General features: G+C 49.6%; 1 protein-coding gene across 1 annotated transcript; it reads left to right on the top strand.

The window, feature by feature from the left end:
• The first annotated feature begins 15,374 nt into the window (after positions 1–15,374).
• On the top strand, positions 15,375–17,679 carry LOC119463463 (acetylgalactosaminyl-O-glycosyl-glycoprotein beta-1,3-N-acetylglucosaminyltransferase). Its single transcript, XM_037724303.1, has 2 exons — positions 15,375–16,301; positions 17,662–17,679. The coding sequence occupies exons 1-2, from the start codon at positions 15,375–15,377 to the stop codon at positions 17,677–17,679; spliced, it is 945 nt and encodes a 314-aa protein (XP_037580231.1).
• Positions 17,680–20,213: the final 2,534 nt, after the last annotated feature.

Raw genomic sequence — 20,213 nt, 5'->3', positions numbered from 1 at the left:
ATGGTAACAGGCACTTCATTTATTATATTTTATTAACTTTTCTTTTGGAAGCTGCTTAAGCTCGAGGATGATCCGTCGAGTGTACGCCGTAAAGCCACCGCCTGGCGATGACGTCACCGTTCGTCGCCTATCAACGCTTCGCCCCAGCTGCGCCGAGCGCGCAGAGCCTCGCCACAGCTGCGTGAGCCATGACGTCATCGCACCCGCGGCATCGCTTCGCCTTAGCTTTGCCGGGCCATTACGTCACCGCGCCGTGTGTAGTGGTTGGCGCGGCTGCGCAGAGGCGCAGCTACGCTGGACGTCACTGCGCCGACCCACGGCTCAGCGTCTTCGCCGCGGCAACACAAATCATTATGAATTCGCTTTTTGGTAAAATTTTGGAACGTCTAATAAATTCTCACCTATATTATTTCCTCCACTCCCACAACCTCCTTCACAAGAATCAATTTGGCTTGACGCATGGGAAGAGTGCGCCCTTTGCTTTGTACCATCTTAGTCGAACCCAAGCGGCCTTCAAAGATAAAAAATTGCACGCCGTACTGATTGCTCTCGATCTCAAGGGCGCCTTTGACAGCGTCTGGCACCCTGATGAGTTCCACTTTTTGCGGTCCCATAATTGCCCGGCTAACCTTTACTACCTTCTTTAATCCTTCCTTACCGACCGCAGAGTGATTTTCCGTTCTCGCGCAGGTGAAGTGTCCACTGCTCCAACATTGGGCAGCCCCCAGGGGTCACCCATAAGTCCACTGTTGTGGAACATCATAATTTATGGTTTGCTAGAACTCCCCTTCTCCACTGACGTGTTTGCAGCGCGCCAAAGCAGTCATCGGTGCTGAGAAGTCGCACTTCCTATACTTCTCGAACAGTCATTCCTCTTCATCTGGTCGCATCCGCCAACCCATTGTTCACACATTGTTCGTGTGAACGGTCAACCACTCAAGTCTCGGACATCCATTAAAATTCTCGGCGTGGTTTTTGACACTCACCTAACTTTCAATGAACACCTGAATTATCTTCGGACCAAATCATATCTTCTTTCTTCCCGTCTGCTCCTCTTTCTCAGAATGCACTACTCGATGTCGCCATCTGCTCTCCGCCTCCTCTATAACCAGGTTCTGCTTCCTTCTCTTGCATATGCATCTCCAGTTTGGTGGCCGACATTTCCTACTTCACAGTTTAAGTCAAAAATTCTATCCATTCAGCGTACCCTGCTATTAACAATCACCGGCGCATTCCGCACAACGAGAACATCATCTCTACAAGTCCTGGCCAATACCTTACCACTCCCAATAGATTTAGATCGTTTAAATGCCCAATTTTCACTATTTACGCTCAAAGCCGTTACCTTCTGTGGCCATATCACTTACAACCCGCAGCAAATTCCAATTTCCCTCTTAATCCCTGGGACATTCACTCCAGCCGGAAACACCGCTTCACTTTTCACCGCCTCCACATTCATGAGGTGCTCACAGTAACATCACTCCCAGTCTACCATCTCTACACGGATGGATCGCACACACCACGTTCCTCTGGTTCGGCATTTCTCCTTTTTAACGTTCACGGACAGCTTACGAAAGTAGGCAGATACAGAATCATTGGCGCCACAAGTTCCTATTTAACTGAAACGATTGCCCTTTTAGGAAGCTCTTACATACATCCGCACTCTGTCGAACAATACCCCGGTCAACATATATTCTATTCTGACTGTTTATCGTTATTGACTGCACTAACCTCCCTCACTACCACTAATCCGTATGTCTTTCAAGTCAAGCAACTCCTGTTATCAATTGGTCCACTCCGTCCCGTGGCTCTTTATCATGTCCCCGCGCATAGTGGGGTCGAAGGTAACGAGATGGCTGATCACTTTGCGAATTCTGCCGCATCGCGGGGTCTGTCTCGGTTTGTCCTCGCCTCCCCGACTTCGATCAAATCACAAATGCGCACCTCGTCCTATGCGCAGTGGAACGTGGCGTGGACGCGAGACAACACGGACACTGAACTATTTCTGTGGATCCCCAGCATCAATAAAATACCAGTCTTTTTTCCGCAAAAAAACCTCTCGCACATATCATAACTGCGCACGCTAGGATGCCTTTTTTATTATTTCCGGTTTAACCTCTCCCCTCATAGCAATTGTGCGTGTGGGATGCCGTGCTCAGATGTACTACACTTTTTCAATGACTGCCCTCTCAACGATCGTCTCGCTCGTTTATTAAAGGACAATTCGCAAACTATAATAACACATGATTATAATGTTTTACTTAATAACAAGCGGAAGAGAGCACTAATCATTCAACTTTACAACCTTATAGCCTCCTTTACATTCCCGGCCACTTCATAATCAGCGCATGTCCGAGCGAATGCTCCAGTTTTTTTTTTTTCTCTCATTCATTCTCAGCTTTCGTTCCGTGCAGTCCTCTGTTATGCCGACAAAGGTGGAGCTTGGCTCCGGGGACAGTCTGGACGGAATGTCTGGCACGCACCCTCATGCTCAATTTCTCCTCTCACCTCATTTTCGCTCTTTATTACATTTTTGCGCCACAAGTTCACCCCCGAGGCTAGTTTTACAGGCCATTCCTCAACGGAGCCAAAGGGTCCAGCTGGGTGCCAGAGGTCCTGACTGGCAGTATTGTCGGCGCTGCAGGGAAGCCTTCGTCATTGAAGACAACCGTAGCTATCGGACTGTTCTTATTGGCTGTGTTTTTCCCCCTTTCTTCTCTCTTACTTTTATGTCTATGCTATTTTCCTTTTTTACTACTTTGTTCCTTTTGTCTTGTACGTATGGAAATGTGTGTATGTTTCTACAATAAAAAGCCGAGACGTGTCAATGGCAGGCCATTGCAGACACTTAGCTTCCGCCTGCTGTCAGAACATGAGCAAATCTCCTTTCCGTCTAATGGGTCGGCTCACCTTCGGCATTCTTTTCCTTTTTTTTCAAATTGGCTTTTCACTAAATTCTTCCTTGGGTTACACCCCTTTTTATTTATGTTTATTGGTTTAAACCTGCGATACCTTTGGTGGTGCGGGTTTCTCTCACTTTAATTTAGGTTGTTTTTCATTAACGAGGGTCACAAAAAGTGGTCACAGTTTCACCTGAAAGGCGAAGCATCAATTGCGATAGCAAATTTGTAGAGAGCTATACGGAGTAATGATAGTAGCTTTATCAGCTGTATAAACTTGGACATGCAGCAGCACCGGCAACACGCAGAACTAATGTCGACGCCGTCGGCGTTTTGCCCGCGTTCGCACAAAATGCGTGCGGCGTTGCTGACTGTTGCCGGAGCCCCTGATATAAATAGGCACTTGGTGCCGCAGCTAAAAGTCACCTCCCTTCCCTCCCCCCCCCCCCCCCCCTCAGCGCCTTTCGCGCGTCGGAAGAAGGCGCGTTTGCTCTACATATGTGGTGTTTGTAAAGGAGGAAAGAGACGCCTACTTCTGCAGCCCTTAAGGAAGCACGGCGCAGAACGCGCGTTTGTTCTCCGCCGTGGGTTCACTCCCCGTGAAAGAGCGCGTCCCTCGCGCCCTTTCACTCGTACATACAGCGTTCGGCGGCGCGCGGCGACGATTTCATCTCCATTGACGTCATAAGGAACCTCACGGCAACGGCGACGGCGACGACGACGGCGACGCCGACGGCAGAAATCTGCTTTGGAGTGTCCATATAATAGCTACCGCAATAAAAAAATGTTGCAGTGGCTTAGCTCGTCTATGCCAGGATATACGTAGCGTTAGCAAAGGTTCAGCTGATTATTCTTAGCTTTCCTGGTTGTCTAGATTGTCAAGGATTAGCTTGATTGTCATGCTTACTGCTGCTCCAATGACACACACAAACGCCAGTCAGAAGCGCAGCGGCTCCTGCGCAGTGTCAGACGGCGCGCGCTCGCGCGCCGGCGCCAGTGCGTCTACCACGGCTACGACGTCACTCCTCTGGAATGCGCAGACCGGCGGCGGTGAGTCGCGCGCGGCGGCGGCGGCGGAGTGCGCGAGAGGTGCCGGCTCCGGTGGCTCCGGTGCGCAAGCCGTGTGACATCACTGATCCTTGCGCACGCGCAGCACGGCTCTTGATGTGCCGCGCGAAACGGGCTTGGCTAGGCCAGTGTATCTAACGCTACAAAATAGCCGTCTCCACGCTGAGCACATCGCCGTGATGTTAGGGCGGCCGAAGAAGAGGAAGCGCAGCGCGAATATTCGCCGCGCCGTTACTCGAGAGAGAGTGAGACGACTTCGGTCCGATCCCGACAATCCCGACTTCGGTCCGATCCCGAAGCGGTGGCGAAACGTCGGCGATTCGCAGATCCGGAATTACGAGCCCGCGAAACCGAGCAAAAGCGTTTCAGCATCCACAAGCGTTCAGATATTTTCATGACCGAGTGTTCGTTGCTCCTTGGGCTGTCGATGATTCAGGGGTGATCTTGCGCAAAACGTGGCAGTCTGGATGCATAACCTCGAAAAACTTGGCCGAGCCGAGATAAAGCTAGGTGGGCTCGCCAGCTTCACTGTTTGCCCAGTCTTTGCACCACTAGTGTGAAGCTGCCCTAATTTTATTGCGATAGCAATTATATAGATACTCAAAGAAGATTTCTGCTTCGCCGTCGTCGTCGCCGTGAGGTTCCGTATGACGTCAACGGCAATGAAATCGTCGTCGCGCGCCGGGCGCTGTATGTGAGAGTGGAAGGACAGCGAGGGACGCGCGCTTTCACGGTGAGCGAACGCACGGCGGAGAACAAACGCGCTCTCTGCGTCGTGCTCCCTGAAGGGCTGCAGAATTAAGCGTGTCTTCCCTCCTTTAGAATCACCGTATATATAGAGCAAACGCGACTTCTTCCGTCGCGCGAAAGATCGTGGGAGGACGGGAGGGAGGGAGGGGAGGCGACGTTTAGCTGCGGCGTATTTATATAAAAATTGTCGCAGTTTCACCCGAAAGGCGAAGCATCAATTGCGATAGCAAATTAGTAGAGAGCTAGACGGAGTAAGGATAGTAGTTTTATCAGCTGTATAAACTTGGACATGCAGCAGCACCAGCAACGCGCAGAACTGTTGTCGACGCCGTCGTAGAGAGCTATACGGAGTAAGGATAGTAGTTTTATCAGCTGTATAAACTTGGACATGCAGCAGCACCAGCAACGCGCAGAACTGTTGTCGACGCCGTCGGCGTTTTGCCCGCGTTCGCACTGAACGCGCGGCGTTTTTATATAAATACGCATTTGATGCCGCAGCTAAACGTCGCCTCCCCTCTCTCTCTCCCTCCCGTCCCCCCACAGCCTCTTGCGCGACGGTAAAAGCAACACCCTCTAGAAGAAGTTGTCGCAGTTTCACCTGAAAGGCGAAGCATCAATTGCGATAGCAAATTTGTAGAGAGCTATACGGAGTAATGATAGTAGCTTTATCAGCTGTATAAACTTGGACATGCAGCAGCACCGGCAACACGCAGAACTGTTGTCGACGCCATCGGCGTTTTGCCCGCGTTCGCACAAAATGCGTGCGGCGTTGGTGACTGTTGCCGGAGCCTCTGATGATGATAAGTGGTTCTTGAGGGAAAGGGAAAGGTTGGCGCTATCTTCTGCAGCCCTTGAGGGAGCACGGCTGGCGCTGAGCCGTGCTCCCTCAAGGGCTGCAGAAGATAGCGCCAACCTTTCCCTTTCCCTCAAGAACCACTTATCATCAGCACGGCTCAGCGCCAACGGGGAGGGGTAAGTGGGAGCGAAAGAAGGGATAGAGTGGAGTCGCCACGGCTGGGCGAAGCAAAACCGGCAGGCATAGGCGGCACGTATCAGGCCGAGATGGAAGGCCTTGGTGTGCTGCAGAGTCTGCAGGGGTGTTGTGCCAGGCCGGTCAGGCCCGGGGTGGGGTGGGAGGCCGTGAGGCCTTCCCGCTTGTAGAAATGTCCTTAGAGGCGTGCGGAGAGCCCTGACGAGTCAAGGAACTCCACGACGCCTCGAAGTGCAGAAAGGTGGTGTCGGCCGGGGAAGAGGAGATCTTCCTCCTTGCCAGAGGGGAGGCCCAGGCGGCGGAACTCCTGCAGGAGTGGGCCCCGCTGCTGGAGGTACGCCGGGCAGGCCAGCAGGAGATGTTCGATCGTCTCCGGCTCCCCGCAGGAGGAGCCTCTGATATAAATAGGCACTTGGTGCCGCAGCTAAACATCCCCTCCCTTCCCTCCCCCTTCCCCCCCCCACGGCCTTTCGTGCGTCAGAAGAAGGCGCGTTTGCTCTACATATATGGTGATTGTAAAGGAGGAAAGAAACGCCTACTTCTGCAGCCCTTAAGGGAGCACGGCACAGAACGCGCGTTTGTTCTCCGCCGTGCGTTCATTCCCCGTGAAAGCGCGCGTCCCTCGCTCCCTTTCACTCGCACATACAGCGTTCGGCGGCGCGCGGCGATTGGCGCTGAGCCGTGCTCCCTCAAGGGCTGCAGAAGATAGCGCCAACCTTTCCCTTTCCCTCAAGAACCACTTACCTTACCGCGCGGCGATGATTTCATCTCCATTGACGTCATACGGAACCTCACGGCGACGGCGACGGCGACGGCGACGCCGACGGCAGAAATCTGCTTTGGAGTGTCCATATAATTGCTATCGCAATAAAATATTTTTCTAGAGGGTGTTGGTAAAAGTCGCGTTTGCTCTCTATATATGGAAATGAGGAAATAGACGCTTAATTCTGCAGCCCTTCAGGGAGCACGGCGCATAACGCGCGTTTGCTCTTCGACGTGCGTTCGCTCCCTGTGAAAGCGCGCGTCCCTCGCGCCCTTTCACTCGCACATACAGCGTCCGGAGCGCGGCGACGATTTCATCGCCGTTAAAGTCATACGGAACCTCATGGCGACGGCGATGGCGATGCCGACGGCAGAAATCCGCTTTGGAGTGTCCATATAATTGCTATCGCAATAAAAACGTTGCGAGGCGAGAAGGTGGTAAAGATTTCCGACACTGCTCGACGAGTGTCCCGTTCTGATCTCGTCGAAAACCTCCGAGCCGCCCCCAGAGGCCCCGGCAACAGTCACCAACGCCGCGCGCGTTCGGTGCGAACGTGGGCAAAACGGCGACGGCGTCGACAACAGTTCTGCGCGTTGCTGGTGCTGCTGCATGTCCAAGTTTATACAGCTAATAAAACTACTGTCATTATTCCGTATAGCTCGCTACTAAGTTGCTATCGCAATTGATACTTCGCCTTTCGGGTGAAACTGCGACAATTTTTTTTTTAAAGCGGAGCGGTTTAGGCCCACTGTTAGTCCGTGATTCGTGTACAGAAAATGTGTGCCGATCCTGGTGCTTGTGTAGAAAGGGTCCAAGTACAGTGGCTCATACCCCTGTGTACTATCGAAGCTGATCCTGGCTAAGTCTAGCTAAGCATGGTTGGGAGTACTTAAGCATAGTCAGTAATCGATGGCCAATTAATAGCTAATCGATAATGCATCAAAAATCAATAAATTCTGGAAAATGCTGGGGATGACTTGGTAGTTCTTAGCCTAGCCCAAATACGTGGCCAATAAATTGCAATAGCCAATCGATAGCCAAATAATAGCTAATTGATAAATAATCAATAAATTCCGGAAAATGCTCGGGATGATTTGGTAGTGCTTAGGCTAGCTACGTGGCCAATAGATTGCGATAGCCAATCAATAGCTAATCGATAATGGATAATTAATCAATAAATTCCGGAAAATGCTAGGGATGACTTGGTAGTGCTTAGCCTAGCCCAAAAGCCAGGCCCATCAGCTCCACTGTCTCTTTAGCATTGCGCCTCCAGTGCAAGCTACGCTATTTTTTTTTTCAATTTTATTTTCTACTGGATGTGGACGCTTGAAGGTAACAAGAAGTTGATCTTGCATCCCTACTCTATCAGTTCTGTGCGGTGATAATTAGCGGGCATTCGAATTTTTTAAGGGTTACAGTTTGTTCTGACTTGCAAGACACACATAAACCGCAGTAAAAGGCATTCTTTTGTATTATCCTGCTTTGTTCCTAGAATTTCTTGTAGATGCAGAGTCATGGACGCTGAACCACAAAACCATAAACTACCTTCTACAATGTGGACGTTATTAAGGGCGAGAGTGAAAACTATAATATCGTGCTATGTGGCTAAAGACTACCTCCAACACCAATAATACGCCCGTATTCAACCCTAAAAATGGGCAATTATGGGCAGCAGCGTGCGATAAAGGCAAACACCTTTATATTTAAGCGAACCTTGTACACGGCAGCCTGCGCCGGCGATGTAACGCAAAAAAACTGTCAGCCCTTCCACTGGGGTGGAGATTGATGACCAGCGAAGCTGTACTATGGCGGGAATTATGGATTTCCAATTATGACTATTAAGATGTGAGCGTGTAATGGTTTATTTGAACTAATAAATAATGAGAAATATATATGATCCAGTGATTTTCATTTATTTAGTGACCACAGGGACCATGGCCTTATGGTCACTACGGTACACCGCTATAGGGTGTATGGCAAAGGTTGGCACGTTCTTCATAAACACGCCACCAACGCCGCACCCGTTCGGTGCGAAGGCGGGCAAAACGCCGCCGCCGTCGACAACAGTTCTGCGCGTGGCTTGTGCTGCTACATGTCCATGTTTAACAGCTCCTCAGAATTTTGAGAATGACAGCCCACAAACAAATGTGATGAAATAAAACACCGGCAATGCATGCCTTTTACGTTAAATCTTCTCAGACTGAAATATTAAAAGTGCGAACCAAAAAATGCTCCAGCCAATGAGATTTTTTTTTCTACACGTGGACACGACTATCAGAGACTCAGCTTCGCTGTAAAAACAGCTGCTCTCGGACCTGCTCGAGCGTCGTCGTCTTCGTGCGCAGCTCATTGGCTCGTGCTCCTGCTCGGCACGCGCTCGTGCTACTGCTCCCGCGTTCGTCGTCGTTGTCTTCTTCCACAGCTGGCTTTGTTACCGCTCATCATTCCAGCTTAGAATTCGCGGGATCGAATCCCAGCCACGGCGGCCGCATTTCGATGGAGGCGAAACGCAAGAACGCCCGTGTGCTTGCGATGTAGTGGACGTTCAAGAAACCCCGGTGGTTAAAATTAATCCGGCGCCTTCCACTACGGCGTGCCTCATAATCAGAACTGGTTTGGGCACGAAAAACCCCAGAAAGGAGAACACTTCTTCTATGTCGTCGTATTTGGTAAGCTGCGTTTGCGGGGGGTATGAGCCAAGGTCGATCCACATAGGTAGCGAAGCTTCGGGCGAAAAGCGGTTCAGAACCAATTGTCACCGACATCGGCAAGGGTGGTTATAGGAACAGCGATTGAAGCGCGACTATGTTTGGAGGGAATAAACACTGGGAAAGAAAAAAAAAGCGTTTTTAAATTAAAGCGAGACGCAGCTAGATTCATTCAACGAAAATAAAATTCATAATTCATTTTATATATGCATGGCGAGAAAAGATACAACTGTATTTTACTAGATCATTATCAATATACGGCTTTTTCAGGGCCCACCGTGAGAGTGCCCATAGATGGCGGCGGGCGTTGACGCCGCTATCACTTGCAATGCCAGGCAACTCTTGGAGTGCGTGGAAAGGCGCGCTTGTAAAGTTCACCTGTTACAATACGCCCCCCTCATATGTGTTGTGTTGCATGTCAACGTTTGTCTGAATTAGGTGACGCGGGTAGTTTTATTGTTTTTTAACCTGTGCAGTCAAACGTAGTAAGTTGCGACCGTCAGATACTTGTTTACTTTAATTGTTTTCGTGCAACAGCGCTGGCCGACGGGCTTGGCATTCGACGAAAGGACGAGCACTCTACGCAATCTACGCCCAAAGTGTTCGTCGGCCTCCAAAGAAAGTATGTTCTGTGCAGCGACGCGATTTCGACACCAGTACGGCTGATCTTTTCCGTCATCGCTTTTCGCGCTGAAAACTTGGAACGCCCGTGAAGTCGAATGTCGGAGCATTTGAATACACAGCTCTAATGGCAGGCCTCCGAAAACAAATTTCGCGCCTGAGAACAAAATGACGTCACTTCTGTTTTTGACGGATATGACGTCAAATTATTTTTTCTTCCGCCGGAAGTGTTCCCTCCTCACACCAATGGCGCTAAGCCCCATGAACTGCCGATAAGCAACCATGTTTTTAACGTATGGGCTTCAATGGAAGCTTCGCTACCAGGTATATTTACCTTGTATGAGCCATTCATTGTTTTGCGTAAAAGACAGATTTAATTTTGAAGCAGCTTAATTTCGAAGAATCGCAAGCGGCAATGGCGGGCGAATGCTGCTAACCACGCCAGTGAGCAAACTCGAGACATCGAACGCAAGCGACAACGATGAACAGCGGGCATACCGTCAGTGACGTCGTTATCTCCGTCACAGCCGAAAGGTTGAGTAACTTTATAGTTCAGCAATACTTTAATAAACCCTCGGGGATTAACGCAGTGATAAATACCCGGGGCCGCGCGTTTCAGCTTCGCTGGTTAATCATCTTCAAGGAGTGGAAGTCTTTCGCAGCTGGCTCGTCGGCGCCCCTTGGTTTGCGCTCGGCAAGCGCTGGTAGAATTCTTATAAATAAAAAAAAGAATATGAATAAAGAAAGCTACAGTAGCCACAATTTTTTTAATGTGAAAAACAATCGCATGGATCCCTGCCCCCGTATGCGTAGAGAAAACATAAAAAATGAAAGATAGGCAGTCAGGAAACAAGCGCTTGCCTCGAATATTTTTAGAATATTTGAGCGGCAGGTGATCCGTGGGATTGTGTTTCACATTGAAAACCTTGTTCTGAATTCAGGTTTGTTCCGTCTCATTTCTTGTACTTGTGTTGGTGTGTTTCACCTGCTGGAACTATCTTAAGCTTTACATTTAAGGATACATTTTTACTGTGATAAAATTATATGAGTCATGAGGGAAGTAGTGGCTGAATACTGCTCCAGGGAGGCCAATTCTCTTCTGGTGAGGGAGTACCTTTGTTAAAGCTTACTGGGCCTTCCTAATTGGGTTGCACCTGGGCAGGTATAGCCCTACTGCATCTAGGCATTTTTTTCCAGTATCAGGCGCCACTCCATGCCTGAAAATGTAGTGGACTGAAGGAGGATTCGAACCTACGATCTTCACATTAGAAGCCCAGTATTCTACCTGTGCTCCACGCCGCTACCAACAAAGAAGCTCGAGAACAAGTTAAGGACAGCAAAAAGAGCTATCGAATGAAAAATGCTAAACCTAGCGTTAGGAGACAGGAAGAGAGCGGTGTGGATCAGAGAGCTAACGGGGATAGCCTGATATTCTAGTTGAAATTAGCAGGAAAAAATACAGCTGGGCAGGCCATGTAATGCGTAGGATGGGTAACCGGTGGAGTTACAGAATGGATACCAAAGAAGAGTAGCGCAGTCGAGGACGGCAGAAAACTAGGTGGGGTGATCAAGTTATGAAATTTGCAGGCGCATGTTGGAATCAACGCAAAGCACGGGGCAATTGGAGATCGCAGGGAGAGGCCTTGGTCCTGCAGTGAGCATAAAAATGTCGCAGTTTCACCCGAAAGGCGAAGCATCAATTGCGATTGCAAATTAGTAGAGAGCTATTCGGAGTAGGGATAGTAGTTTTATTGGCTGCATGAACTTGGACACATTTGGACTAACTGAATTAACAAGCGTGGTGTCAGCGCGCACAAGCAAACAAGAATAGATCACACAGAATGACCGCAGACTACGACTGTCAAAACGCTGGCAGCAAGCGCAGCCGCCGCAGCGGGCGAATCGTTCGCGCGGTCAATCGCTTCGACGGAAGCTGAGTGGCGAATGCACAGCGCATACAAAGGTCAGATCCGTGTGGAGATAAGAGACGGTGCCGGCGACCGCCAGCGCCGGGCAAAGTGCAGAGGAGTTGTGCAGAGAAGTTGTTGGCAGAAGAGAAGCTTTCCCCCCCCCCTCCCTCCCGCGCAGCCTTCCCGCTTTCTTGCTTTCGCGTGGGAAATTGAGTGGCCAGTTCCCCTTGCGCCCGGTTGCGAGGTAAGCATTTGGTGAAGCAGCACAACGTCGCCCTGCCTCCCTCCCTCCCATACCCACACGGCCTTTCGCGCGTCGGTCGCGTTTGCTTTCCGCCGTGCGTCAGTGTTGCCAGGTTTGGCTATATATAGCCAAATTGGGCTACGGGAAAATTTTTTTGGCGTCGACTTGGACGAGTTGGCTATGTGGCTATATTTGGGCTACTGAAAATCTGCGACTTGGCTGTGTTTGGGCTATACGTGGCGCCCTAGTCCAAGCTTCAGAGGTGGCTCTGATCGGGTAGAAGCAAATCTCGAAGGCTGTGTTTTAGCTGGCGGAGCCGGCCGCGTGGTTGTGCGTGTGTGCGTGCGTGAAATTACCCCCCCCCCCACTTTTACTTCCCTCTCTGCGCTGTTGTCTGTGCCGGTGGCTTTGATCTTTCATGCATTTAAACTTACACGCTGCTTGGCCGTTAGGCACCCGATACCCGGGCATCGGAATGAACCTGGGAATAGCGGGTTTTTCACAGTACACTGTACTAACATGGCTATGCTCACGAAGGGAGAGCAATAACATAGGGTCGGGGCCGTCGGGCGATCAGGGCGCCCACATGAAAGAAGGTAGCCGGGTGTATGACACGCCCCAGTGTATTCATGTCCATGTCTTAATTCTGGGTGAAGTATCGTGCCGGGCATAGCTTTCGACCTACTCCACGTTTCTCGCGCGAAGCTTTACTGCCATTTTCCATTTCCTGCTAGATGAAGTTTTCTTCGTGCTTAGATTCGAGATTCATTTCGATAGGTTGGACGTAAGATCGGATCCTCCTCAGAGAGGAGAATTCAAACATGGGGAAGTGGGCCAAGTATGCGATAATGTATAAAAAAAGAATGGCATCAAAACCCCGAGCCAAAGGTGGGTTCAGGTGCTTTTACTTCTAGATGGTTTGCCCGTAACGTCATCGATACAGATACTCATTCTGCCAATATCGAAACATGTTTGCCACGATGACATCAGTGCACCACGTCACATGAACTTCGCCCACCGTGTTAGCTTAGCTTGTGAGGTGTCTAGCTGCTGGCTCGATGACGCGCGCTTAACTCCCGGCCACACCGGCCGCATTTCGATCAAGGCGAAATGCAGGAACACCCGTGTACTTAGGTGTACGAACCCGAGGTGGCCAAAATTAATCCGGAGTCCCCCACCGCGTCATTACTCCCAATGATATCGTGGGTTTGGCACGTAAAACCCCAGCAATTATTAGACTTTTAGAATAGGGGCCTCAAGCGTATTGGGGCCTCAAAGAAATAGCGTCAAAGCCACTGCGCATGCGCAAGACGGAAACTGTGTTTGGGTTTTGCGTCGGACACGCTATTTCACCGATTTAGTCGGAGTCCCAAAATCTACCTCCAAACTAACAATTACTGTAAATAACTAAAAATAATAACTTAGTATTATCTGCCATAAAATAAAAGCACTGATTCGCCCTCTGCAACGATTCGCTTGAACTTAAGACCTTCCGGGGCCAACCAAAAAGTGTTCTGTGCAAGCATGATGTCCCTGTTGTTGATGTAAAGGGCCGACCGTCACGGCGGCACGGACATTTTGTTACGACGGGTTGTGCAAAAAAGGACTGCCGCAGTCGAATGTGAAAAGGTATACACAAATAAAATTGCTAATAAAAATGGCTATATTTGGCTACGAAATATTTTGCACTTTTTTTCTGTTTGGCTACATTTGGGCTACAACTTCTCTAGCTTTTGGCTACGCCACCTCGTCGGACCTGGCAACACTGCCGTGCGTTCGCTCTCCGTGATAGCGCGCGTCCCCAGCGCGCTTTCACTCGCGCATACGGCGTGCGGCGACGCTTTTATCGCCCTTGGAATCAATATGGAACTCACGGCGACGGCGACGACGACGCCGACGGCAGAAATCCGGTTGAAGTGTCCATATAATTGCGATCGCAATAAAATAGGCTGTTGCTGATGATGATGATGAAAAAGCGGAGCCAGAGTCGAACAACGAATCGGTAAAAGATATGTACAAAAATTGCAAAACTCAATAAGATTATTAAAAACCCCATAAAGTTATATATCAGTCGAAAGGTAATTACGTGATTACGAGACTCATTAAATAGCATAATTAACATGACGGAGCCGTGAAATGGGTCGGAAAACCTCCAAAGTGGCCAAGAACCAAGAAATAATGATAGTAATGTGTAATGATGGTAATGATAATAATAAAAATGAGTGTACAAAGAGGTGAATGAGGTGAATTAAGTGTGAATGGATGGTGAATTAAAGGGGTTTAGTTGGGTGATAGGAGTCAAACGAATAGTAATAATGAAATAGAGTGAGCTAAAATAATGAGTAAATGAGAGTGAATTAAGAGTGAATGAAAGTGAATGAAGTGGTGATAGGGTGAATTAAGAGTTGAAAATCGGACATTTGGAGTAATAGAGCAAAGCAACTATGGTGGAAGTAAAACCGAGATGGGGGGATAGCTGAACGAAGGTGAACAATGCAGTGATAGGATGAATCAAGTGTGAATCAAGTGTGAATTAAGAGTGCATCTAGGTGTTATAGAGTGGTGGAGTGACTTGCAAAAATATATGTGAGATTTGAGGGTGCAACTGCGAGTGACTCTGCCGAAGAACTGCTGAGTCAGTGTTCGAGTATGGTAAATCATAGGGCGGCTGACCTGCGAAAAACATGATGTCTTGCAAAAATGACTGTATATTGTGGTTTCTGAGTAATTGTAACTCAGCAAAAAAGACAACTGAGTCATGGTTTGAGTTTGGTCAATAAAGGATGACTTGCAAAAATGACTGCGAAATATCGGATCGGAGTGACGATGATTCGGCAAAAAGAGCGCTGAGTCAGGGTCAGAGTTGTGAAATAAGGATGACTTGCAAAATACACTTTGCAAACTAAGGGTTTGGAGTGGTGACTCAGCAAAGAAGAGGTCGTCGCATCGAGCGGTGCACGGTCTTTCGCCTCCAAGTCGTCTTAGTTCTAGCATAATTATTCAGTGGCTGAGCCCATACATGTGACCCCTTAGTTGGTAAAGTCGCAGCTGGTCTCAAATGATTATACATTTTATTATTTTCTGGTGATGAAAACGATGAATCGATACAAAAAATATGCAGTGCTTCATTTCTTCCGAATCTCAAGCCGATCGAACTCCTGTGGACATTTGCCAGAAGCTTCAGGGAAACAGAAGAGAAAGGTTATTCGTTTTCTGTGTGTTATGAGAATTGATTTTTACTGAACCTTTGATTTTACTCACTTTAATTTAACCGTTAAAATTGTGGATTTCTAAATTTATTGATTTAGCACATGAGCGAAATCTGCCCGACTCTTGGCCAACACCCGCTATTGGGTATGTGCCATACTTTAAGGTCATCATCATCATCAGCTTGTTCTCAAGCGTCAGCAAGACTCGTAATGAAGATACTGTTTCCCGGTAGCTACTGTAAAAAGGGCATCGTGGTGATCGCTACGACGATCCTGCTGGGCATCATGTTCACGGTGCCGACAAGGAAAGCGAAATTCATCACGGCATCGCCTCTTCTGGACCCAGCAGTTGAGCAAGAGGGACGCCGCACAGCACCGCCAACCACCGAGCGTTCAAAGGCAGGGGATCGCAAGCGCTGTCAGCACCGGCTCGCTTCGTTGGACTGGCCAAAAGCTGGTAAGAACTGGCACAGTGGTGGATGGGCGGTTAGCCAGCTATGCAAACAACCTCTGGACACACTTTTCTTCGTGCACTCGGCGCCGAACAACTGGAAGCGGCGCGCTGACCTGCGCGCCACTCTGTTCGAAGAGGCGGCCTGCACCGCTTTCAACTGGACAGCCGTTTTCTTCATTGGCGAAGACGATGATCCCAAGGTAAATCTCTGGACGAGGTTCGAGGTTGAAGTCTTCGGAGACATCGTGATGTTGCGCTACAACGACACATTCCTTACCCTTACGTACAAATTCGTCGGTGGCATGCAGTGGGTCACCGAGAATTGTCCCAACGTGAGCACCATCGTCAAGATCGACGACGACGTCAGCGTACACCCGTTGGAGCTTCGGCGATACCTGGATGAGAAGCTGCCACAGAAGAATAGTTCTATACATTGCAATGTACTTCAACGTAATCCCGTACACCGTGACCCGCACCACAGGTACTGCATCCCGGAGGACGAGGTGGCACAAGACACGTACCCTCTTATGTGCTCTGGTTGTTGCATAATCATGACAATCGACACGATGCGGAAGCTGCTCAGAGCCTCGGAGATTGCCAAGGCCTATGCCATCGATGACGCTTACGTGAGCGGACACCTCGCTTTGATAGCTAATGTCGCACACGTCATGATCAACTCGAAGGTGGGCTTAGATAAGCAGCACAACGCTGAACGCATTCTCAAAGGAAACGTAATCTTCGCGCACGGTGGGAGATCCGTCAATCGCAGATTGCAGTGGTGGTTGATGCTCTGGATGCATATCATGCAGGCTCCTCTCAAGGACACATTCCAATTATCCTATCGACTCAGTGACAAACTGTACCGACGCGATTTTTGGGGAACACGGCATGCCTTACAAAAAGGGTTGTACTTGCCATAACCTGACTATTCATATTATTCTATTGTCAACGTCATGTGATATGTTAGTAACGCAAGTGGTGCGGCAGTACAGAAAAAAATTCGAGCCGCATGGCGCTGTTAGTCTTGAACACAGGCGTACTGGAAATAAAATGTCACTTATCTTCCAGCCGGAAATATACAGTATGTCTAGAGGCATTCCTGTGTGTCATGAAGCCCTCAGTAGAGCACCGTGGCGAGAGGTCGACAGCTCAGGCGATGCAGGCACAAGGCTTCGAGCAACTCGTCGTCCCTTTCTTCCCCGAAGCAGTGCACGCAGTTCATTCTTATCCTGTACAAGTATCTCGCCGGAGAAAAACAGCCGCCTGGAGGTGTTCTGAGGTGGTTGGAGGCGTTCTACCGTATTGCTCACAGTAGATTTTCGATTGACTAAACGGCAGCAAACCTGGTACTTGGAAACGAGTTTGGGTGAAAGTGAAGGGCTGGCGGCGGTATGGGTGGATGGATGGATGGAAAAGATTATTGAGTCCTGCAAGCAGCGGCCAAAATGGCCGCTAAGCGGGCAGATCCGACTCCGGGACCCGAAGTCCTAACCTCCCAGCCACGTCGTGGGCCTGCTGGGAAGCTCAGAGTTGCGCTTTACTTTCCGATCTACCAATGGCGTCCTGCCATCTGTCTTGATTCTTGACTTCTAGGTCGCTGATGCGTTCGCATGACCAGAGCATGTGCTCAAGATCGCGGCGGGAACCGAAAGCCAGACTAGTGAATGAGAGCATAGGGTGTAAGAGCGGCGGGAGTCGCACGACCGTGCTTCTGGCGCTGCCCGTCTTCTGAAGTAAATATACGTGCGAGTTTTCGGCACTCTTACGCGTGTGTAGCATCTTGAGACATAGCATTGGACTCCGTTGTGTCAGAGCGATATGGAAGGATATTATGCATTGTGCAGGAAGGCTCGCGTCCGTTAATACTGCCAGGGCAATGTGCAATGTGCGTAGTGGTCTGCAAGTTGGTATTAAAAGCATACGTCCTAAAAGGCAGAACGCGGTCCTGGCGCCAAGAGTGCAGATAAAGCACTCAGTCATTCTGTTAGTCCGCAGGTGACATGCATTAGTGGTACGGTAAATTACGTGGCATTTCTTGAGCAGGTATTCTACAACGTCTGAGAGAAAGACACGGGCCTCTGTCAGTCAGCAATCCTCTGGGGCCTCCATGGCGAAGCAACATATGGCGCAGGAGGAACCAGGCAAAATCATGCGCTGAAGCGGTGAGCGGAGGCAAACGTTTCCGCGTAGCGCATAAGATAATGTATCGCCACAATCATCCAGCGGTTTCCGTCTGAAGTATTTGGAAGGAGCCCATAAATGTGAAATCTGAGGCGGTCAAAGGCGCGTCCTGAGCAACGCGATGGTTGCAATCGAGGAGCTGAGGAACGGGTAGGATCCTTGCGGCGTTGGCAAGCGAGACAGGAGCGGACATATCGGCGGACGAATAAGTGCATGCCACGCCAATAATAGCAGATTTGTAGGCGCGCGTATATTTTTGGTACTCCTGCATGCGGGCTTTGTGGGTCATTGTGAAATTCTTCACATAAGTACGAACGCGGCTTCCGAGGGTCCGCGAGTAACCATTTGGGGCCGTCGGCGAGGATGTTACGCGCAATAGGAGCCCGTCGCGAACGCGGTGTGGTGTGCTTGGCCACCCAACCACACCACTTCGCCAGGCGACGACCAGGGGAAGGCGCTGATGGGTGTTGGAGAAAAGCCACCATATGAACAATGCATTCATCCGTCTGCTTCAAAAGCATCTCCACGGTGGTAAGTGAGGCCTGGCATATTGCTGCTTTCGGAGCGGTTGGCAAGCCTGACACAGGGGAATGAGGGCATCCGCGTGTGAATGCTTATGCCTACAGCCGTGCACCAATCCAATAATATACTCTTCCAGGCGGAGCGCCCATCGACTGAGGCAACCTAAAAGGTATTTCAAGGACGATAGCCCGCTGACGTAATGGTGGTACGTTATGACCTCGATTGGGCGGCCGTAGAGGTAAGGACGGAATTTAGTTATGACCCAAATGATGGCCAAGCATTCATTCTCTTTGTGTTACGGAACAGTTGACTTCCGCTTTCATGAGTACGCGGGTGGCGAATGAAACGGCGTACTCATCGTAGCCAGCCTTTAGTTGAGCAAAAAACAGCGGCAATGGCGACGCCACTGGCATTCGTGTATATTCCTGTCAGTGGGCTGGGATCGAAATGTCGGAGGATCGCGGGTCAGATTAGAAGTCGACGCAGCGTCGTGAATGCGGCACAGAAAGCTAGCGACAAGGCTGTAAGGTCGTGGTTACCAGCGATAAGCTGCGTCAAAGGCTCTGTTATGGCAACGAAGTTGCGGATGAATAGGCGCAAGTACAAGCACAACCCGACGAAGCTACGGAGTTCTGTTACGATCTTTGATTGTGGAAACTCATGATCTGCTTGGACTTAGGTTGCGTCTGGGAGCACACCATCTTTCTAAATAACGTGACCGAGGATGACTAGCTGCCGGACAGTGGTACGACACATCTGAGGTCCAGCGTCAACGAGACAATTGAGGAACCGTTCGAGTGGGAGCCGCGGGGAAGGAAATTGCGGGGAAAAATGACAGAAAATCAAAATTTCACAGTCGCTCTGTCGGATGTATTTCCGCCATAGATGGCCAATTCTTCTACTGTACAGAAATTACTACTGCCCAAGCCTGCAAAAGTGAACTAGATCCCGCTATTCATCGTCATCGTCTTCTACCTGCAACACGCAGACATCCTTCATCGATTGCACTTGAATGGCCTCCATCTATTTGATAGTCGCTTTATCGGATGCATTTTCGTCGTAGATGTCCAAATCTTCGTTTATTGTGCAGCAATTACTACTCCCGAAACCTGAAAAAGCAAACTGTGTGTAGCGCCCACCGACGCCGCAACGCGGCGACGCTAAGGGCGGCATTCTCAGCCAGCACCAAGGTGCCGGCCGCCAAAGACGACGAAAATAAAGTTGGGCGGCGCTTGCTGGATGCGTAAGCATGGAACGTGCTATTCCGTTCTAAAAGCCTGCTGCGATGGTCCTCTTGTTCTGGCGTTCCGCTGCGACCCGTCGGTTGTTGTTGTTGCCTCGGTTCCGCACATTTGTATCCTGGTTTTCATCGTCATCGTCTTCTACCTCCAACAAGCACACTTCCTTCATTATTGCGCTTGAATGGCCTCCATCTACTTGATAGTTGCTTTGTAGGATGTATTTTCGCCATAGACGGCGAATTCTTCGTGTGCTGTGCAGGAATTACTGCTCCCTTAACCTGCAAAAGCAAACTGTATATCCTGCTTTTCATCGTCATTGTCTTCTATAAAAAACACGCACCCTTCCTATAGTGGAGCAAACTTATTTGGGTCCTTGATACACAGACATTTCACTATAGAAGTCCCATTACCCCTGAATACAGCAGTTCAGGCTGACCTAGCGCCTCTGGAATAATAACACAGGAAATCGGAAGCTCTTACAAGCAAAAGCGTCTTCATGGTACATCCAACTCATGTAGTGCCTTTGACAACCACTGTGTCCTGATGTCCTATATTTAGGACACACGGATCATGGCATGCTGTGGGCTATGCGCAAATAACAGGCAAAACTTCCCGACATAAATGCACCCCTAGGCATATCATAAACAACAC

This window comes from Dermacentor silvarum, chromosome 9 (assembly GCF_013339745.2).
Source record: "Dermacentor silvarum isolate Dsil-2018 chromosome 9, BIME_Dsil_1.4, whole genome shotgun sequence".
Classification (NCBI taxonomy): domain Eukaryota; kingdom Metazoa; phylum Arthropoda; class Arachnida; order Ixodida; family Ixodidae; genus Dermacentor; species Dermacentor silvarum.
This window is presented reverse-complemented; position numbering and strand designations above follow the sequence as displayed.